Here is a 23,462-nt window from a genome sequence, read left to right on the forward strand (position 1 = left end):
TTCATGCAGTTCCTCCACCTCCACACTGTAAGAACACACACAAATCACACAAACCCATCTATCACCACCACCACACTACACTGACGCGTTTCGAACTCAAACAGAGCTCATCTTCAGAGTGACACAACCGTACACCATGCTACCAGTTGTTAGAGTTGTTGTTGGAGTCTAACAACTGGTAGCATGGTGTACGGTTGTGTCACTCTGAAGATGAGCTCTGTTTGAGTTCGAAACGCGTCAGTGTAGTGTGGTGGTGGTGATAGATGGGTTTGTGTGATTTGTGTGTGTTCTTACAGTGTGGAGGTGGAGGAACTGCATGAACACGCATATTTTGCATAAGCTTAGCTATCGTAAGGTCGCGGGTGAGCAAGGAAATTATTTTAGTTCATTGGTAAGCTTTAACTTTTCTAAATAATGTACACAAGTAATTTATTTATACATAATTGTAAAGATAAAATTAAATGCAACTGCATAAATAATTAATTTAATGTAAATATTAATTTCACCAACAGATATTTGGTTGAAACTGTTTTGTAGAAGAAAAGTTCATATTACAGTGGCAATACTTCAGGTTTAAACAACATTTGGATACTATTAATATCATCATTTGCGTATATACTATTTATAAATATTTTTGATATGCACATAAATATTGACAACAAATCACGTATGGAAAACTATGGTAAACATGGCGGCCACAGGGCCACCATGAGAGACATCTCCAATTGTCACTTCATTCGGCATCTGGGGGGCTACCACGAAATTCGAAAATCGAAGTCAGTATCGTATTTTCCCTCTGACTCGCGTCAGCGGGATGGCAAGTTACGAAGTTTGAATTTTGCACTTCGTAGTATGGCCTGACGTTTGGATTGATCGAATGCTTTCTTTCTATATTTCCTTCCTGTTAAGTTTTCTGTTGCCGGTACCCATTTAAGGTCTAAATTGGTGTAAATAAACAAAATATTATAAGACAATTTTTTTATTAATGTGCATTGGTTGGTTACATCTGGAACATCACAATGACAAAGACACTTGTGACAGTGATGTTCGACCATCTTCGGTAACTTTTTTGGAATCTAAACACGGCGTTGAGTATAGAGTAACCCTTAAGTAACTAACCTGGATTTAACAGCTGGTAAGATATCAGCTGACAACGGAGCTGCCCCACAAGTTATTATCTTGACGGAGGAAACGTCGTATATGCCATCCGCCTTGGTGGTAGCGATCAGGATAGGTGGCACCATTAGGAGGGTAGTGACCTGTAAAGTAAAAATTCCCGCGCAAGTTCAATGTCAAAATATCTTTATTTAATTTAGGTTACAAGCATATTATGAATGTCAGAAAAATTTATCGCCGGTTCGAAAAAACTTCTGTTGTGATTGTGAAGAATCCGGCTAGAAAGATTTTTTTTAAAAACTTTTATAGGTAATGAATGAGGTTATTTCATTATTTTGTCAAAGTTGCCCTATCATCTGCTGACATACTCGAAATTTCTCTTAAAGGCGGTTTACCAACGAGATGGACGGATGACCTGGTTTAACCCGAGGGTGCACGGTGGATGCAGTACCACTACCATGAGTTAACAGTGACCGTACTCGATAGCGACGGCGTCAATTATTTGTAGAGGCGCTGTACAATTCTCCATACAAATAATTTACGCCGTCGCTATCGAGTACGGTCACTGTAAACTCATGGTAGTGGTACACGACCCTTCCAGCCGAAGTAACTAGAGGTGTAAGGAAAAGCCTATGTCCAACAGTCATCGACTTTATATGGATTAGGTTATGAAGTCGATCCCAACAGTGGACGTCCTGTGGCTGATATGATGAAGATCAAGTGAGATGTGGGTCAATCGCTGATCTGCTTTTGGTAAGATAGCCCTTGTTCCTCTTACGTAACCATCTTACGTAACCAGCACTGGTAGGGGTGAAATTATTTTCTAACTTGGTTAGGTCCTGGACATAATTACAGTCAGATTATAGTCGCGATTGTCGCTTCGCTCGTCGTCGTACCTAATTTTCCGGAATGTGAATTGACAGTAAAAATGATGAATTATTATATATTTGGCCCCTTCCAGTGCTGGTTATTTGACGTGGTTATGTACGTTGGATAAGGTAAAATAAGTGCGCGTGTTGCGGCAGCCGCCGAGTCGCGTTGCTCCTATGCAGAAGGGCTACGAATTAGCCCGAAACATGTTGAGCTAAACTCGATTTATGACGTGAATTATTAAGAAGAAAGAAATCATTTATTGCCACAAAAAAACAGTTGAAAAAGAAAAACATACACATACATATATAGAACATATACATATAGTGGTGGTGATGATGATGATGAAGGTGATGATAATGATGATGATGACGATAGTGGTGATGTAAACGTAGATAATAATGGATTTAAAACATCCTTGTTTACCACAAGAGAAATCTGTCTTCAGGCGGATGTTATCTCCATCACCTTTAGTTACTCACCTTATACTTTTCAACAGTTTTCATATACAACTCGACCTCAAATTTCTCAAGAGTGACAAGTCTTAGGCCCTGGGACAGATTGTTCAGGAAGTACATAAGCCCCATGGCGTGGAACCACGGTGCGACACTGATTGTAGCGGGGCTGATGAATTCTGGAGCCTCTTGCAACCCTGGCCTAAAATAGAGAGCTTTTTGAATATTAAGAAAGAATTAAATGATCCAATAGCGGTGTAGAAATTAACAATAGCTACCTAATCCTATTAATCCCACTTATCCCGTTTACATTATAATGCGAAAGTTTGTAAGGATGTGTATGTATGGATGTTTGTTACTCTTTCACGCCAGAACTACTGGATAAATTTTGTTGAAATTTGGTACGTAGATACCTGAATATCTAAAATAACATATAGATCAATTTGTACCTAAATATTCCCACGGGATCGGGATAAAATCTCGAAACCATCCGCTGAGTTTTTAGTCATGAAATTTAGCAACAGTTAAAGCACTTACAGTAGCATGGTAACGATGACATTCAGATGAGTTAGCACAACTCCTTTAGGAAGACCCGTAGTGCCACTAGAATACAGAATGAACAGCGTGTCTGTCTGTCCCTGCACCTCCGGTACTTCAAACTCTTCAATATTGACATGATCTTTGACTAAATCATCAAAGGCAATGGTATTTAGTGATCTGTCATCACCGAAAGTGATGATTTTCTTCACACTTGCCTGAGATCTGAACGTTTTTTCATGCGTTTTGAAGCAACTTGGTGACGCGATTATGTAAGCTGGTTTTGAGATGCTCAGAACATGTTTGAGTTCTCCTGCAATGAAAAAGAAGGGGAACTATATTTTCTGTCACTTAAATTTAGATTTGTCACTAAACTGCGATACCCAATTATTATATCTATCCCTAAGAAATATATAAGTCGTCAAATTAATCAAATCTGTCTCTAAGTATGAGTCATCAGATAAATGTAAACCTGTATCCAAAATTATAGCTTGATCATCAAAATTTGATCACCAAAATAATAGATCTGTCACCTAATAAATAGACCAGTTCCTTAATTCGATGCTTCTACCAATTATACTAAGGCAGGTCTGGTTAGGTACGACGACGAGCGAAGCGAGGAGGAGTGTTAGGTAGAACTGCGATCCTCAGTGCGCGAGCCGAGCGAGCGAAGCGAGCGTGCCGCTGCAGCGGCCGGCGAAGTGCCAGAACCGAACATTTTTTGCTAATACTTGTATGATGAATATAAATGTTGTAGTAGGTACTTGAGTCTTGGATGTGTGTATGTATTTAAGTATATAATGTATGTATATGTCTACCCGTTGTTTAGCAGCCATAGAACAAACTTTGCTTAGTTTGGGGCTGAGTCAATTGGTATAGTTTGTGAGAAGATATTATTATTACTACTTCATTCATTGTACATCATTATAGTCAAATTTCAGTTCAATTATTTGATGATCAATATTATTTTCCAGTGATTATAATTAATTTTTAGGAAGCCATTTCTATATTATTTGGTGATTCAATATAGGTGACAGATCTACTATTTTAGGAACAAATATTATTTATTAGGTCGCCGAAAACGCGTTTATTAGGTTATCAATAAAATCATACCCAAAAAGAAGAATAAAAATCTTAGGTCATAGAAGCTAAATAAAAATAAGCTCAAAGTGATTGACTGACTCATTGACGCCTTAGTCAAGCCCTTGGATCACAACATCATCAATGTCATCATGACAGTCGTAGGGCGCCTTCAGTCGGCCATAGGCCTTCCCCATAGACCTCCAGTTGCTTCGGTTGGAAGCGGCCTGCAACCCGCGGCTTTAACTCAGTAGTCTTTCAACCTAGTTGGTGGACGTCCTATGCTGAGTTTCCCGATGTCCATTCGAGATCTCCATTCGAGCTTTAAAAAGTACTGTACCTTGCGTGTATCCCATGTTAAGGGGAGTCATAACTGCGCCCGCGCAGGCCACCCCCACAACTGCGCTCCATACGTCGAAACGGTTCTCCGAGCAGATCGCGATCACCTCTCCCTTGCGCACGCCTAGCCGAGTGAGCGAGACGGCGAAATTAACAGCCTTTTGACACAACTCGAGATACGTCACAGAAGTGTTTGAGTTTTCATTAATCTGTAAATTTAAACTTAATTGTTACTAATTAAAAATGTATACAATTTATCGAATCAGGCGTTACTTTGCGAAGGTCAATGAACCATTAACAATTAGGTACTTTGCTCACCACGACCAGCCTATGTCTATAGATGCAACAAATGTGTGTTCATAGAGCTCCTCCACCTCCACCTCTAGCACTGTAAGAACACATACACATGACACTCTCTCCATCATCACACGTTTCGAACTCAACTAGTATTCATCCCCAGTAACACAACTGTTCACCATGCTCGTCTAACATCTGATAGCATAAAATATTGTACATACACGTCGTTTTCATTTTGTTAATTAAACAAATTACACCTTGTTCTCTGTGCATAGCTAGCAATTAGGGGGGGCAATTATATTGTACTTCAAAGAGATTTTGGTAATTTATAATTGGTCCTTTTACTATCTGTGCCATGGCTGGCAAAAAAGCAAAAAAAAAAACACTTATCTGGATCGTGTCGATTAATTTGTAATGCAGTGATATCTATCTCACGCGCGATAGATCCTGATAAGCCACGCCGCCATCTCAGTGCCTAAGAGATATTCTAGTATATAAGCTAGCATGTACCTACATAATGTGTGGAGTTCTGTTCAGTGGTAGTTCGAGAGATCAGAACTATTCAGTACCACTACCATGAGTAGCGATAGCGATGGCGTAAATTATTTGTAGGTGCGCTGTACAATTCTCCATACAAATAATTTACGCCGTCGCTATCGAGTACGGTCACTGTAAACCCCCCCCCCTCTAAAATCTAAACCGGTTTGGTGGAAAAATTAAAAAAAAATCAGGATGTTAGTAAGTATACCAAACTTACAAGGAAAACTATAACGGTTATGTTTTATTGAGATTTATTAGTAGTTTAAGAGTAAATAGCAGCCTGAGGTTTAAAATATACCTAAACTTGGAATATTCCGAACAAAGCACGAAATCCTTAGAAATCCTTAGAAAACCTGGTGGGAGGCCTGCCAACACTGTATCTTCCGGTGTTCGAAAAGTCTTCTGCTGCTACTAAATTAATTTGTGATCTTGATCTACTTACGATGGCAGTCTTATTCTTATGCTGCATGAATTTATTCAAAACGAATTCGCCAAAATTTATTCTCATTGGAATATCTACGTCGCGGGGACCGTACACATATTTAGGGTTTTTCAACATTATTAAACACTGTTTGTATACTTTAAGATTATTAACACAACCACTATTAAAGAGATACAACGAGTGTATGAGCGTTGTAACGGCGAATAGATAATAAAGTCATTTATTTTGTTACAGCGTTATCTATTATACCTACCATTATACCTATATTTACTATATACTCGTATACTGCTTATAATACTTAAAAAGATAAACTTTAAATTGAAAACACAAACTGAAATATAGATGCACAGAAAAAACAGAAAAATAAGACCATCACTGGGAATCGAACCCAGGTCCTCGGTAATCCGTACCGCGTGCTATACCGCTACACCACTGATGGTCAACGGTACCGACACGAATTTCCCTATGCACCTCACGGACGGTACGGATTACCGAGGACCTGGGTTCGATTCCCAGTGATGGTCTTATTTTTCTGTTTTTTCTGTGCATCTATATTTCAGTTTGTGTTTTCAATTTAGGTTTTACGGGATGACCGTAAAAGTAAAAATTTGGAATTGAAATAAAAAATACAAAAAGATTCCAAAAAAACAATCTTTAGATAAACTTTCTTATTATCTACTGTGTTAAAAATAAAGTTGTGTTAAATACTTGTGATGTATACATATCATTTAATAATATTGTAAATCTGTTTAAAAAAAATATATACCTCGTTGAGTTTCTTGCCGGATTCTTCTCAGCAGAGGTTTTTCCGAACCGGTGGTAGATTTTTTTTGACATTCATAAGTGGTTGTTATAGCCTAAATTGAATAAAGATGTTTTGACTTTGACTTTGACTTTTTATTGCGACTGTTTACCAGCAGGGGGTATGATAATCTTTGGAACTATTCAGCTGATGTTACAATATACAGTGTGGTACCGGCAGCCGGGCTTTTTTTAAGGGAGGTTAAAGTAACTTTCTAACAAAATTATAATTGCTAGCAATGTACAGCACAGTAAACTGAGAAGTAATAATCAAAGGGGTAGGAATAGGAAGTAATAGGCACTAGTAGTGGCCGCTGACGAGCCTTCCAACAGTCCAAATTGCGTGGCTGCATTCCAAAATCGGTCCATGAATGTCAAAAAAGTATAATGTTTTTTAAACGACATCCTGATCGTGGATTTCCATTTGGATTGAAATCCAGCACGCCATTGCCACTATTTGGACGTATCAGCGTGGCGACTGTGGAGTGACCGACAATGCTAGAAACGTACACCGAACGTGCGCCACGCCATCTGGACGCACTCCAAACGCTCCGTGAATGTGCAAAACTACGTCCAATTTTAACCAGTCTGCATGGCGCTGCCTGCCACCAAGTAACGATGCGACAGCAAATTCATCGTAAAAATGTCAGGGCGAGACTTTGTTTTGCCGGTAATAGAGGAGTATCCAAATCATCCATTTTTATGGCAAGTCACAACAAAGATAAAAGAAATGCCGCGCTAAGCAAGTTGTTGTTAATCAAGACAAAGGACCAAAATGCCAATATAGACACCGTAAAAAAGAAAAAGCCGTGGTGGCTTTCGAAATTCATGTGTGGAATTACATTTGAAATTTACCACGAGCTTTGCAGTGAAGGAAAACATCGTGAGGAAACCTGTACAAACCTGCGAAGCAATTCAATGGTGCGTGTGAAGTTCCCAATCCGCACTGGGCCCGCGTGGGAACTATGGCCCAAGCCCTCTTGTTCTGAGAGGAGGCCTGTGCCCAGCAGTGGGACGTATATAGGCTGGGATGATGATAAAAAAAGAAAATTGCTTCAATGAGAATCCTTCAATTCATATGCATACGGTACCGATAAAGCACACTCTTGGAGCACCTATGGACGTATGAGATAGATCGATCGTCAGTGTACTAAATAATTGTATGCCGTCTATTTGGATGAATCCATTGTAACTCGTATACTTATATCTATGTTGTGTATGTACTAATTTTTATCTTCATCGTTACGTAATGCACTTTAAAGTGAACTGTCACGGCGATATGACTCGTTGATAGTGTTATCAAGAAATACAATAGTCATCATACATTTTTTTCAGTTTTGGATTTTGATTTTTGATAACAAACACCGGCCAAGTGCGATTCGGAAGCCAGACTAATGTATTTCAATACAGAAATGTAAATGTTTAGATAGTTTACTGGAGGAATTTCAATATTTGAGACACCAATTGTCATTTTTTTGTCTACATTTACATTTACAATACCTATCCAAACCAAGTATAGGTTACGGATAACTTGCTTAAGTAGATTTAAATATCTGCTCCGACCGGAAATTGAACCCGGGGCCTCAAGCTTTGTACTCAGGTACTCTAACCACAGGGCTTTAAAGCCAGTACGGAACGGGATGCATTAAAAAACAAACACAATCTACCCCCCTTTTAACCTGGATAGATTCGTTAGTTACCTTATGTTCGTTAGATTAAAAATCAAAGCCCCGCGAACCTTTAAACTTTAGTAACAAACTTTCTGCCTAACAAATTTATGCGTAAGTCATTTTCTGCCTAAACAGTTTCGGCACAAATACTATTATGCGTAAACCGATTATGCAAAATAGAGTTATGACATAAAAAAATATGCGTAAACAAGGGGAACCATATTAAGGTTATCAAATCAAATGCTTGAAATTGTTTATTCCAATTTTAATTAATTCACATAGAATGTTAATAGCCAGACACCCAATATTTAAATGCTAATTCGTTATTTATGAGGGTAATTGGGTACCTTAAGTTTTCTGGGATGGTCCATATTATATTTTTTATCGATAGTAGACTTATAATGTAGCTCACTCCTGTAGATAGATATTTTTCAGTTTCCGTTTTTTTGTATAAATAAATTGAAACTTTATTTCGGTAAATTACATGTTTGGTGAGATTAATAGGTTTTGTGCCTCGCTCTGTTTGATTAAAAAAGAGCTCGGATTGACAGCTGTCAGTTGTCATATGTCGCCGTACTTACGTACGCGTGTGTACGTGTGTGTGTATTTGTCGTTGTTTGGGTTCTGAGTTTTTTGGCGACATTTGACAACTGACAGCTCTGTCAATCTGACCTTTTTTTTATCAAACAGACCAAGGCACAAAACCCATTAATCTCTCGAAACGTGCGGTTTGCCGAAATAAAGTTTCAATTTATTTTACATAAAAAGCGGCAAGCGAAAAAAATCTATACATATACAAGAGTAAGCTACATTATAAGTCTACTATTGATAAAAAATATAATTTGGACCATTCCAGAAAACTTAAGGGTGGGTACCTTGAACTGGTGTTAACTTGACATTCGTTTGTCTTTATCTGTCAGTTTGAATAGGTCCTTGTATACAAGTTGTAAACATACATTTTTATAGCAGGTATTTTTGTAATAACTGGGTATAAATACTGCAACCGTCATCGTAACTGACATTGGCTCAAGCCATTTTTATACAAACATGATGTTTTTACAATCGAATCAATTCACTTACCATAATTTAATTTGTCATAAATCTCATAATTTCACTTGCCATAAAAACATTTGCCATAACATATGTATATAAAACCATGCTGTTTACAGGATTTTAAAAATTTCACATATGCAATAGGTTAGGTTAGGTCAGTTTAGTATCAATTCTAAAGAAATACTATTTCAGAAACAAATAACTTTACGAGTTTTAGGACAAATAAAAATTATGGAAAACGATACATATAGAATTCGGGCAAACGATAGAGAACCATCTACAATAAAGCAAAACAAATAAGGATAATTGACGCACGTTGACGCGCTATCAACGTTCGTTTTTAAAACGCGTGCCGGCAGCGTGTAGGTATAAGGATCTAAGCTAGCTGGCGTGGGTCATTTGTCAGTTCTTTACCTCAAAAGCATAAATTCCTTGTAGCGATTCATCGAATATTTCACCTCGATCTTATATTTAATTATAGCGTTGTGTCACAATCGTTTATTTTTTTTAGTCGCATTTCACCTTAATTGTGCATTCAACTATCGCGTTGTGTCTCAATTATTTTTAGGGTTCCGGAGCCAAAATGGCAAAAACGGAACCCTTATAGTTTCGCCATGTCTGTCTGTCTGTCTGTCCGTCCGCGGCTTTGCTCAGGGTCTATCAATGTTAGGAAGTTGTAATTTTGCACGGATATATATGTAAAGTATGCTGACAAAATAGTACAATAAAAAATTAAAAAATATTTTTATTTAGGTTACCTCCAAAAGACGTAAAGGGGGGATGTTTTTTTTTTCTCATCCAACCTTCCTTATAGTGTGGCATCATTGGGTAGGTCTTTTAAAACCATTAGGGGTTTGTTAAGACGATTTTTCGATTTAGTGATTTAGAATTATTAGTAGTTTAAGGGGCTGTTTCACCATCCATTGATTAGCGTTAACCGACGGTTAAACGTGATGCCGTCTCCGTCTCCATCCCAGCCTATATACGTCCCCCTGCTGGACTCAGGCCTCCTCTCAGAACAAGAGGGCTTGGGCCATAGTTCCCACGCAGGCCCAATGCGGATTGGGAACTTCACATGCGCCATTGAATTGCTTCGCAGGTTAGTGCAGGTTTCCTCACGATGTGTCCTTCACCGAAAAGCTCATGGTAAATTTCAAATGTAATTCCGCACATGAATTTCGAAAACTCAGAGGTGCGGGTTTGAACCCACGACCCTCTGCTTGAGAGGCGATAGGTCAAACCACTAGGCCACCACGGGCGCCGTCTCCGTCTATTCGAACAAAACAAATAGAGACGGCATCACACCTAACCGCTAGTTTACACTAATCAATGGATGGTGAAACAGCCCCTAAGAGTAAATAGCAGCCTAAGGTATAAATATAAAATCCTTAGAAAAATATTATTTAATTTTTACGTACTGGCTACGGAACCCTATTTTGGGCGTGTCCGACACGCTCTTGGCCGGTTTTTTTTTGATGCTATTAGTTTTAGTCGCATTTCACCTCGAACGTATTAGTGTATTTTTTTATAAGAGTCCCAGGCAAACATCGAACGCGGCGAAATGCGACTAGGGTAAAATACTAGACGAAAAATGAGATGCTACAAATAAAATACCTATACTTACTGATGTAAAAAGCTACGTGAAAAACTGCGGCAAGTTCAAGATTCTATTGTGTTTTTTTTAGTTCTAGATGAAATGCTATTCGATGAATCGCTACAAGGAATTTATGCTTTTGAGGTAAAAGACTAACAAATGGCGCGGGAGCAGGTACAGTCGAGTTCATAAGCTAGTGAGCAAAAATTTGATCCAAAATATCTGAACACGCTTTTATCGACCCAGACACTACGCATAGCTGTTGGTCTCCGGCTGGGAGTTGGGATCTGCGCAAGTCACAATGAGGGCTATCGCGAATGAATTCGCCGCTAGAGGCGCTAGTGTAGCGTGAGGTCTTCGAAATGTCAAATCTCATAGTTTTTGGGTGAGCTACGCGGGTTTATTTATAATTAGAATAATTTTGTGAATATTTTGCATTACCTAAAATTAATTATGGCAATTATGCGTTACGGGGCAATGAATGTCTCTGTTTTGAGACAGTTTTGTCCTTCGGAAACTTTTGTCCTGCCTTTTTTTCCGAACAAAACGGGACTAAGCAAAACTGTGGTTTATGGATATTTTTATGGTACGGTTTTAAGGTGTATTAAATATGATTTTAATCTAAACTTTGTTTTAACGCCCGGAATAACAGACTCTGAAAGCCAGACTTAAAAACCTCACGCAACAGTGCGCCATCTAGTGAGACAGAAAACGATAGCCCTCATTGTGTTTCTTGTGGGGCTCCAGTGGACCGTCTCGGCCACCATGGCCTCTCCTGCTCCTCGGGCGCCGGCCGCCTGTCCCGCCACGCCGCTCTCAACGACATTCACAGAAGGGCGCTCGTTAGTGCCAACGTTCCCGCTGCTCTGGAGCCCCAGATTGTACGGAGCGATGGCAAGCGCCCTGACGTAATGTCGTTGATACCTCGGAAGACTGGCCGTGCGCTGGTGTGGGACGCTACCTGTACAGATACTCTGGCGGCATCCTACCTACCAGCAACTACCAAATGTGCGGGGGCGGCGGCAGACGCCCGGGAACGCCTCAAGGTCACAAAATATAGCTGCCTCGGCGCCCAATATATTTTTTTTGCTTTCGGCGTCGAGGCTCTAGGTCCTTGGGGTAAGGGTGCGCTGGAGCTACACAGGGAGCTCAGCAATAGGTTAAGGGAGGCAACAGGCAACCCTCGCGCCGGCAGCTTTCTCGCGCAAAGAATCTCAATCGCAGTTCAACGCGGGAATGCTGCCTGCGTGATGGGCACCATGCCAAGAGGCCCAACTCTCTTTTTTAATTAAAGTTTTAGTTATATAGATATTTTGTATTTTCTTAATAATACTACGCCGTTAAAAATTTTGATAAAAATTTGCTCATAAGTTTTTGAACTCGACTTTACATGCAATCCTATGCACGCGACGCGCGCAGTTAGCGCTGCTCAAACTATCAGCTCCGTGCAAACCAAGTCAGCTAGCGTAGGGCCTAAGAAACCCCTTAGAAACCCCTTTATAGCTTGCTGTCGACCATGGCTCTCAGATGTCGTCGCATGATCTTGCCGCTTGGGTTCTTGGGTATGTCTTGCACAAAACGGACTCCGCCACGGAGATGTTTAGGGTTCGATAGCTGAAAACAAGCAGATAAGAACATTTTTTTATCTATACTTAGCAGAATACCAGTGTGTTGTTCCTATCAGCAATGTTGAGCCCTTTTGCACTACTACAGCGCTCACAAACAATATCAAATTTTTACTAGTTTTGGACTGATCTTATCAGGGCCGGATTTAGAGGAGTGGAGGCCTTCGGGCAACAGAGGTATGGGGCTCCGCCCAAACTATTTTCCAAATAAACCGAGCAGTATAATTATGTTTGTACAAATTACTATAGGTAAACGCAAAACAGAGAAAAAAATATCAAAGGAAAAGGGTTTTTACTAGGGGTTAAGTACTTACTCGTAGGAATTTGAAAAATAAAACCGAAGTCGGATCTTTTTTATGGTAAACGTCCTAGTGCTCGACACGCTAATGCCCAATAGACGACACCCTGCTGTCGTCTCAATTACTAATGACATAAGATTAAAGATGACGACTGTTGGGACAGTGACGAGCACTAGTACGTTTACCTTACAGAGCGGCAGAAAATCTGGCCCTCAAATGTATGTAGTAATAGGTAATTTTGTATGAAGTGTGGGCCAAATTTTGTGCAGCTGAGTATATTTGTGTAATCTTGATTGCTGCAGTACCAATTGAGAGACCGCATTTGTATTTTTTTATTTTTATTATTTATTTACCCAAATAAAAAACAAAAGAAGCACAGAAATACTTATAATTATAAACCTCTGCCAAACTGCTGCAGTTTGTTGGCAGAGAGTGTAGCGTGTGTGTAATGACTAGTAATGAGTTAAGAAATCTCGAACAGATTATAGATAGATAGAAGTAAAGATAAAAGATAGATAGATAGTTTGTGATGGGATAGTTTGGAACCAGGCCCAGTAATAAAGATTAAAAAAAATATATATCAAATAAATATCATGGGACACTTGACACCAATTGATCTAGTCCCAAACTAAGCAAAGCTTGTACTATGGGTACTAGGAACGGATACTTATATAGATAAATACATACTTAAATACATATTAAACATCCAAGACCCGAGAACAAACATTCGTGTTATTCACATAAAAATCTGCCCCGAACGGGTTCGAATAGGACCGCAAAGATTCGATAGATAGATGCTCTAACCAGTTTGGAACCAGGCCCAGTAAGAAATAAAAAAAAACTAGAGGCTCTCTTATCATTCGTGCACATTGATGAATTGTTCGCAGACGAAGTCGGGGCGACAACAGCTATTGTCTAATAAAGATGCGTGCGCTAATGTGGCCAATAAAGAACAGCAGGGGGTCACAGATCCCAGCTCTCCACTCACCCGCTCAGCCACGAACTTCTGCAGTTCCTCGGCAGTGACGCTGGCGCCCGGCTGTACCGCCACGAAGGCGCGTGGCACCTCGCCGGCGCCCGCGTGTGGCACCCCCACCACGCCCGCGTCCCGCACTCCTGGGTGCTGCAGCAGCACTGCTTCTATCTCTGCTGGCGCCACCTGCATAGAAATAGACAAACTATTCAGTTTTGTTCGTTTGTTATTTTTAATACCCTTTATTGCAGAAAAAGGGAATACAATTAAGTTAAACAAAACAATATTTTGGTAAAAAAAAAACATTTCTAATACTAGCTTCTTTTGCTGATTGTACTTTTTTCGTCTTTACTTGCATTGTCACCCAAACTACATTTGCATACCAAACTTCAAGTCAATGCCTTAACCGTTGAAGAGTTCCGTCCTGCAGAGACGATCCTGGCTGGACTACCAGGATGTCACAACAAGATTATTGTATTGTCACGCATTTTACATAAGTATTCCAAATTTCAAGTCAATCTGACTACTAGAAGTTGGTCAAATTTAACTTGCAAGATTTTGACTACAGAGAGACAACGAAAAAGTGCCAAGTACAAAGTATTTCTTATGTCACATTTGCACTCCAGTACTTATATTATTCTAAGAACTTCACCTGGTGAGCATTATACTTGATCATTTCTTTCAGCCGATCCACGATAAAGAAGTACCCATCCTGGTCGTAGTAGCCGACGTCTCCTGTCCTGAAGAAGCCCTCCTCATCGAAGTCTTCGCGCCGGTCTTTGCCCACGTAGCCTTTCATCATGATGGCTCCCTTTACGCAGATCTCCCCGGGCTGGTTGGGGCCTAATGCTTTGTTGGTTGTGAGATCCACCACCTGTAAGTCAATAGTAAACCGTTTAAGAGGCCATTGGTCACAGCTCATTTGAGCCACCCAGCACCCGACCCGCACCGCCTTTCCACGAGCGGTTAACATTCTTTTCATCACACTTGCTCGTAAACAGTGTCGTAACATGCAGGCTACCTTGGTTGCAACCCCCCAAATAAAACCCTCAACCTTAATGTGCTTGTCATGAAACCCGTGGTCGGTAAATGAGTCATTGCACGTACTAATTTTGCTGTCATGAAGCCCAAGGTCGGTAAATGAGTCAGTGCCCGTACTGATGGTACTGCGCGCGCTGCTGCAGGACCACATGCACACACACGCTGCGGCGCATGCTGCGGGAGGGGGAGGGGGAGGGCGGCGCTGCCAATAGCGCAGCCCAAGGTATCGCCAATATTTGGGACAATTATATTTTTTCTTTTGGAAATCAAATTTTTACTCGCAAATGTGATGAAAAACATTGTATGTCGCACGGGCGGTATTAGAATTACGAACATCGACTCATTAATGCCCTCAGTCTTCGACTTCGGGCTTCTAAAAGACTCTCGTTCGTAATTACTTATTTACCGCCCTTAAGGCACAATGTACTATTTCACTCCTCATGCTCTTAAAATGTTACTTTGGTCTCTGCATATCGGGACGGGACTAAAGCTTCACATTAATCTCTAGTGATTAAAAAATATTTAAAAAACACGATTTAATTTCGTGAAACACAATTAATGTTTACGAATATGAATCTACTTATTATATTAAGGATGAATTAATTTTATTATGCATGCATAATCCAATTAATTTTCAAGTTTCAATCTGTTGGCTATATTTAAAGCATCACTTTACAAAAAAAAACATAAAAGAACAGAAAAACCGCGGAAGATTTTTTTTTGCTATTTCTTTTTGAACAGATGTTTATTAGTCGTATTGAGCGTAGGTACGCTTTCAAAAAGTAATATTGTAATTTTGTGCAGAACGTCGTTTTTTTTTCTCGCATTCAAAGTGAAAAGTAGAGTGTTTAACGCGAGACTAAACAACCATAATGACACTCGAACTATAGCCACCCGAGCAGACGGGTGGCTAAACATCTCATGTCATTATGGCTTGTTTTAGTCCCTTGTTGAACAATCTACTATTATATGGATTTGAATGGACATGCGCATGCGTTCATTACATCAACTCCGTAGCGTCACTGGATCGCCTCACTCGCGATGTTCCCACGCGAATATCACGGAACAATTTTTCTTGCGATGGTAGCTAATACTATCTATCTACTCGTATATCTATATATATATATATAGCGCACCGATTTCACTAATATTTTTTTTGTTGTGTTTGGTACCGTCAGGAGAAGGTTTTTATGGAAGAAAAATTACAACGGGGGCGAAGCCGCGGGCAACATCTAGTGTTTAATAAAAATAGGTTCAGAATTTATTGAGATATTGAACTTCGCTACCTGAGTTGGTTAGGTTAATTTAACAAATGTGTGTATTTGGTTTACCTTTGCAACTATTCCCGAGCCCACTTTGCCGACACTTCCTAGTTTAGGAGAGGAGGACAGTCCGATGTCTCGCATCAATCCAAGGGTGGATTCAGTCATGCCATAGCCTTGATATACAGTCGAAACGTTCGGGAACCTGTCAATAACACATATTTGCTACGGAACATTTTCGGCGGTTTAAATGAGAAATGAACACTTCCTAAAATGACCGCTTATTGATATGACCACTTCTTAAATGACCGCTTATTCAAATGACCACTTCTTAAAATTACCGCTTATTGATATGACCACTTCTTAAATGACCGCTTATTCAAATGACCACTTCTTAAAATTACCGCTTATTGATATGACCACTTTTTAAATGACCGCCTATTCAAATGACCACTTCTTAAAATGACCGCTTATTGATATGACCAGTTTTGTTCTCCTCTCTGTGTATTTGTATTTTTATTTTTATGTGCAATAAAGAGTTTACATACATACATACTTCTTAAATGACCGCTTATTAAAATTACCACATCTTGAAATGACCACTTCTTAAAATGACCGCTTATTGAAATGACTACTTCTTGAAATGACACAAATTGGCTTTTCCCTAAATATTTACTCAATCATTTATATTTCAAAATAAGGTACGACGTCAATTGAAACAATAGGACCTCTTCCCGTGGACGTCGTAAAAGGCAGCTTACCTAATGTGAGAGCGGGCAGCAACGCTCTCTATTGCCAACTACGAACTCCGGGCTCGTATAATCTTGTAGCCTTCTGAACCTAACCTAACCAAGTTGGTTTTGCCCTGACCAAGCTAGTTCACTCATTATGCTTTATTTCAATTATGCGATTTATTATTATCCTAAATAAGTGTTATGCTTTATTATAATTATGCAAATTCGATGTTATGCACAATTATGTTATGCGAATTCATATTAGAACAATTGATGTTATGCGAAATATGGGCACCACAAAAATAGCGTATCTTACATCTTCTTCACTGCTTCTAAGGTATCCTTGTTGACAGGTGCAGCCCCACTGTATATCACGCGTACGCTGCTCAGGTCTTCTTTGTTGGCATGCTTGGTGAAAGCCACCAGCACCGGGGGAACTGTGTTTATGCTAGCTATCTGAAAAATAAAAATTAATAGAACTTATAATAGCAACATAAATATTACGCGAGCTAAACTGCGTATCGCGTAATGCACATGGTTTCTCACAATGTACACGGTTTCTCATAAAGTACAAGGTGTCTCATAATGTACAAGGTGTCTCACAATGTACAAGGTGTCTCATAATGTACAAGGTGTCTCATAATGTACAAGGTGTCTCATAATGTACAATGTGTTTCATGTCTCATAATGTACAAGGTGTCTTATACTAAGCTGTACAAGATGCCCCATAACATAAATCAGTGTTTTTCAATCTGTGGATGTAACTATAAAATACTCTCACCGTTATTGCGTATGATTATTCAATGTTAGTATTATAAATTGTAAGATAATACAAATAATAATCCTGCCGTGAAGCAGCAGTGCTTGCACTGTTGTGTTTCGGCGTGACAAGTAAGACAGCCAGTGAAATTACTGGCACTTGAGGTATCCCATCTTAGGCATCTTTTTTTTTTATTCGACTGGATGGCAAACGAGCAAGTGGATCTCCTGATGGTAAGAGATCACCAAAGCCCATAGACACCTGCAACATCAGGAGGATTGCAGATGCGTTGCCAACCTAGAGGCCTAAGATGGGATACCTCAAGTGCCAGTAATTTCACCGGTTGTCTTACTCTCCACGCCGAAACACTGCTGCTTCACGGCAAAACCACCTTCAAGCTATGCCTTCACCCAATGCACGACTATGATAGTAAAGATATCTTACCTTGTATTTTGTGATGCACTTCAAGACTAGTCCTGTGTCGTATTTGGGTAGAAACACTACGTTAACGCCCTTTGCAATGAGCAGGAAACTCATATTAAGTCCCATGGCATGGTACCATGGACTTGACACCAGTTCGTAAATGTTATCTAAATTTCCCCTCGTTATTGTAGGACTGAAACATAAAACATATGGGGTGAGGTTTTCTTAGAACCATGGTGGCCGAGTGGTTTGACCTATCGCCTCTCAAGCAGTGTTTCGTGGGTTCAAACCGCGGCTCGCACCTCTGAGTTTTTCGAAATTCATGTGCGGAATTACATTTTGAAATTTACCACGAGCTTTGCGGTGAAGGAAAACATCATGAGGAAACCTGCACGAACCTGCGAAGCGATTCAATGGTGCGTGCGAAGTTCCCAATCCGAACTGGGCCCGCGTGGGAGCTATGGCCCAAGCCCTTGCATTGAACGCAGCGTCTATTGCATAAAACAACCCAGCGCTTTAGCCTCTTGTAGAGGCTCAGACTCACGCAACGAGCTATGGAGAGAACTATGCTTGGAGTATCTTTGCGCGATAGAATTCGGAATACGGAAATTCGTCGAAGAACTAAAGTCACCAACATAGCTGAAAAATAATGCAAGTTGAAGGGCCACATCGCTCAAAGAACAGATAACCGTTGGGGGAGAAAAGTCCTCGAGTGGCGACCACGAACCGGGAGACGAAGAGTTGACAGGCTTCCCACTAGGTGGACTGACGACATCGTAAGAGTTGGCAACCGGTGAGAGCAATGAGAGCTATCGCGAATGAATTCGCCGCTAGAGGCGCTAGTGTAGCTTGAATTCTCCGAAATGTCAAATCTCATAGTTTTTGGGTGAGCTACGCGGGTTTATTTATAATTACAATTTTTTTGTGAATATTTTACATTACCTGAAATTAATTATGGCAATTATGCGTTACGGGGCAATGAATGTCTGTGTTTTGAGACAGTTTTGTCTTTCGTAAACTTTTGTCCTCTCTTTTTTTCCGAACAAAACGAGACTACGCAACACTATGGTGGCTGGATATTTTTATGGTACGGTTTTAAGGTGTTTTAAATATGATTTTAATCTAAACTTTGTTTTAACGCCCGTAATAACAGACTCTGAAAGCCAGACTTAAAAACCTCACGCAAGAGTGCGCCATCTAGTGAGACAAAAAACGATAGCCCTCATTAGCGAGGTGTCGTAAGGGGGAGGCCTTTGTTCAGCAGTGGACGTCTTCCGGCTGATGATGATGAGAAATCCGAGCAACTTACACAGTACTAGTGATCAGCACATTCAAATGCGTCAGCATAACCCCCTTCGGCAGCCCCGTGGTGCCAGAGGAGTACAGCACGAACAGGGTGTCCTTGGTTCCGTCCACGTCGGCCACCTGGAACTCCTGGAACCTCACGCTGCGGGCCACCAGCTCGTTGAACGACACCGTGTTGGGGGGTTTGTCATCACCGAAAACGATGACTTTCTGCACGTATTTCAGATTTCTGAAGATTTTTTCGTGCGTTTTATAGGCCTGAGGGGAGCAGATGATGTATTGTGGCTTCGATATGTCGCCTACGTGTATGAACTCATCTGAAAACACAATAAAATACATTACACCTTAATGAACATCCATAGCAAGTTGAAGTGAAATGGGCGACCGCAAGCGCCCGCACGTTAGACGATACGGCCTCATTTGACAATAACCAAAACATGAAAAAACTTAAACATGTCTGTCAAAGGGCCGGCAACGCACCTGTGATACCCTCGTGTTGCGGGTGTCCTTGGGCGACGGTGATTGTTTCCCATCAGGGAACCCGCATGCTCGTTCGCCCCCTCGTATATTTATATATATGTCGTGGATTACAATAATCAAGCCTTATAGGATTGTCATTTTCGACCCTTATAGGATAGGAGGCCTTATAGGATTCGCGATTTCGCAAATACTGTCATTAATATTTACTTTATACTTGTTTTATTTTGTGTACTTATGTAATTTGCGAAATGCGAATAAACGTTTTCTATTCTATTTCTATTTCATTTGACTATTAGAACATCGAAATGGCGGCGAATGTCGTGTGACGTAAGTACCGGACTCGTTGGCCGGAGCGTCATTCTACTTCGGACTGGAGAGAATACAGCACCTGGCTATGATTCTGTCAGTTCGTCTATCGATTAGCTCTGTACATACTCTGATTGGTTTTGTAATTTAATTATTATCGGCTGGTGAAATAAAACAACTGTGCTCCAAAAGAAGTTATTATTGAAGCTCATACTCAAGTACCTACATACATCATGAACACATCCTGACGGCGAGACGGAAGTACTCTATTCCATCCATCATCATCATCATCTCATTTCTCCTCTCCGCTCTCGTCGACATTATATTCAAGGTGCTAACAAATTATAGGTAGGTACCAATATTTTTACAGCTGACAGTACTCGTTTCTAGGAGTAGACTTAAGTATGAAATATTTAAAAGTTTAAGTTACTTTTAGGGGATAATTAGAGAATCAACTTTGCTGCGTAAAAACATCCTGTTAATGAGATAATTAATAGCCAGTGACTAAAACTTCTTTGTTTGTCTTGACTGTCACTGTTACTGGCCACTTCACTTAGATAAATAAATAAATGTCAAAGTCACAGTCATAATGCTTACTACTTTTCCCGCGGATTCGCGCTGTCGCGCTGTCATCGTTCATCTACCATTACCTCTCATATTTCGTTTTCTAGAATTTTTTTACCGTACAACGGCAAAAACTACTAGACACTGGCAAAATTGTCCTCCGATGGACAGAGCCATATTTTTTTAAAGAAACAACAACAACATACTTTTCCCGCGTTAAGGCCGCCATCGGATTCGCGCTGTCATCGTTCATCCACTATTACCTGTCATATTTCGTTTTCTAGAATTTTTGTACCGTACCACGGCAAAACCTACTAGACACTGGCAAAATTGTCCTCCAATAGACAGCGCCATATTTTTCTAAAAAATCTAATCTAATCTAAGGCCGCCATCAAGGGGAATAATAATAATAATAATACTTTTCCCGCCAATCATTAACGTTTATGACAAACGGCGGGTTCACTTGACAGAAAGTGTTAAATACCTACATATCTTGTCACTCAAATGCACAGGCTGATTATATTTGGGTGGAATAACAATTTATTTATTTTGTTCAGGAAATTAAAACACAAATATCGTTTAAAAAGTTTTCTTGCTTTTATATGTAAACTTAATTATTTTGATCCAATTTAATATCTCTTAAAATATTGGTACTTACTTAATTTGTTAGCACCTTGTTCCTTTTGTAGTATTTTATATCTTTATTGAACTATTTACATTTACATTGTTATGATGGAGGGTAATTTACAAATTACAAAAATAGTTACTCACGTTCAGTATAAATATCGCTGAAAGTGGTCAAAACCGCTCCAGTACAAATCGAACCAATCGCAGCGCCCCAAAATTCTAATCGGTTCTCCGAGCATATCGCCACAGTTTTTCCCTTTCCCACCCCTAGCTGGCTGAGCGAGAGGGCTAGATTCATCGACTGTTGGGCGATCTCGCCGAAAGATATCGATTCTCCCGTAGCACCATTTACCTGGAATGATCGTTTTCCTTAAATATTGTGTTACAAGTGAAGCATTAAAGGTCCATCCCTCTCCCACAGAATAAGTAATAAGTACAAGTACCTCTCCTTTGTTCATCGGGAAGGGTTCACCTTTGTTAAAGGTTCGATCTTCTCCTTTGTTCACCGGCCCCCTTTTTTTAGGGTTCCGGAGCCAAAACGGCAAAAACGGAACCCTTATAGTTTCGCCATGTCTGTCTGTCTGTCTGTCCGTCCGTCCGTGGCTTTGAGGGACTATTAATGCTAGAAAGCTGTAATTTATATAATTACATGTAAACTATGCCGACAAAACGGTACAATAAAAAAAGAAAAAAAAATTTTTTTTAGGGTACCTCCCATAGACGTAGTGGGTGTGATTTTTTTTTCTCATCCAACCCTGTAGTGTGGGGTATCGTTGGATAGGTCTTTTAAAAGGGTTTGCTAATACGCTTTTTCGATTCAGTGGTATGTTTGCGAAATATTCAACTTTAAAGTGCAAATTTTCATGAAAATCGAGGGGCCCCTCTAAAATGCAGCTCTAAAGTGCAGGTGGTAGGACCTTGTGCAAGGTCCGCCCGGATTGCTACCACCATCTTGCTCGCTAATCCTGCTGTGAAGCAGCAGTGCTTGCATTGTTGTGTTTCGGCGTGGAGAGTAAGACAGCCGGTGAAATTACTGGCACGTGAGGTATCCCATCTTAGGCCTCTAGGTTGGCAACGCGTCTGCAATACCCCTGGTGTTGCAGATGTTTATGGGCGGTGGTGATCTCTTACCATCAGGAGACCCATTTGCTCGTTTGCCATCCAGTCTTATAAAAAAAAAAAAAAAATCTAAACCGGTGGGTGGAAAAATTTGAAAATTATTCAGGATGGTAGTAAGTAAGTATATCAAAATTTCAAGGAAAACTATAATGGCTAATTTTTCTTCAGAATTATTAGTAGTTTAAGAGTAAAATAAAAATACCTAAACAATATATATATATATATACCTAAACTTGGAAGATTCCGTATAAAATACGAAATCCTTAGAAAAACATTACTTATTTTTTCGTAATGGCTACGGAACCCTATTTTGTGCGTGTCCGACGTGCTGTTTTTTTGGCATTGTGTACCTGCCTCGGAAAGATGGCATGCTAAATTTTTTTGGGTTGCAATACGATAATGCTTTGAAGTATTTTGGACCGGGTCGTTATAAAATCACACGCAGTGAAATCTTGCAATAATTACACTTCTATTTCAAAAAAAGGTTAACTAAACTTTGAAAACTTTCAGAGCTCACATAAATCTAACCTAACCTACTGATTTTTCACTATAATTAAGTTTGAATAGGTATAAGTAAGTAACAAGTGTCCACAAAATTTGGTTCCCATATGTATGCAATGGGTTCCCTTTATCTTGCATAGTTTCTCATAATTTTTTTTGCCAAATGATAGTTTTTGCATAATCATAACTTTGCATAATTATCAGTTCGAATAATAGTCATTTCTCAGAATATTAAATAGCAGAACACTCTTATCGCCGAATATACTTAATGCAGAATATTAAATAGCAGAACATTAGTATCGCCGATTTTTATATGGCATAATGGCATAGCAAAATACTAGTTTGGACTATTGTATTTTCACGGAATTTTAAATAGCACTGACTTTAACACATGGCATAATTACATAGCTAAAGGAACTAACAGCTACCATAAGATGGGTTACAGTTAAAGTAAGGCCAGCAAAGTAAGCGTGCTGTATCAGCAGCAGGCATAGCGCCAGAACAGAACAGCAGCTACATATTTAGTAGGTTGGGTTAGGTTAGAACTGTGACCACAACAGCGGCAGCGGCCGGCGAAGCGCCAGAATCTTACTGCTGCCAACAAAGGTTAGGTTAATATAACTACAATTAAAACAACGCTGGGTTGTTT

At 39.9% G+C, this 23,462-nt stretch overlaps 1 protein-coding gene across 1 annotated transcript in view; it reads right to left on the bottom strand.

The window, feature by feature from the left end:
- The window catches only part of LOC141443244 (uncharacterized), a 45,374-nt gene that overhangs the window by 10,948 nt on the left and 10,964 nt on the right, over nucleotides 1-23,462 (bottom strand). Inside the window, exons 3-15 of the mRNA XM_074108452.1 lie at nucleotides 21,338-21,545; nucleotides 19,221-19,533; nucleotides 17,933-18,104; nucleotides 17,045-17,184; nucleotides 16,064-16,199; nucleotides 14,344-14,565; nucleotides 13,707-13,877; nucleotides 12,295-12,408; nucleotides 5,677-5,886; nucleotides 4,399-4,606; nucleotides 2,979-3,291; nucleotides 2,469-2,643; nucleotides 1,120-1,259 (exon numbers count right to left, since the gene is read on the bottom strand). Coding sequence (XP_073964553.1) covers nucleotides 1,120-1,259; nucleotides 2,469-2,643; nucleotides 2,979-3,291; nucleotides 4,399-4,606; nucleotides 5,677-5,886; nucleotides 12,295-12,408; nucleotides 13,707-13,877; nucleotides 14,344-14,565; nucleotides 16,064-16,199; nucleotides 17,045-17,184; nucleotides 17,933-18,104; nucleotides 19,221-19,533; nucleotides 21,338-21,545 — 2,522 coding nt within the window. The remainder of the gene's footprint in view (nucleotides 1-1,119; nucleotides 1,260-2,468; nucleotides 2,644-2,978; nucleotides 3,292-4,398; nucleotides 4,607-5,676; nucleotides 5,887-12,294; nucleotides 12,409-13,706; nucleotides 13,878-14,343; nucleotides 14,566-16,063; nucleotides 16,200-17,044; nucleotides 17,185-17,932; nucleotides 18,105-19,220; nucleotides 19,534-21,337; nucleotides 21,546-23,462) is intronic.

The sequence above is a fragment of the Choristoneura fumiferana genome, chromosome 27 (assembly GCF_025370935.1).
Source record: "Choristoneura fumiferana chromosome 27, NRCan_CFum_1, whole genome shotgun sequence".
NCBI classification, from domain to species: Eukaryota; Metazoa; Arthropoda; class Insecta; order Lepidoptera; family Tortricidae; genus Choristoneura; species Choristoneura fumiferana.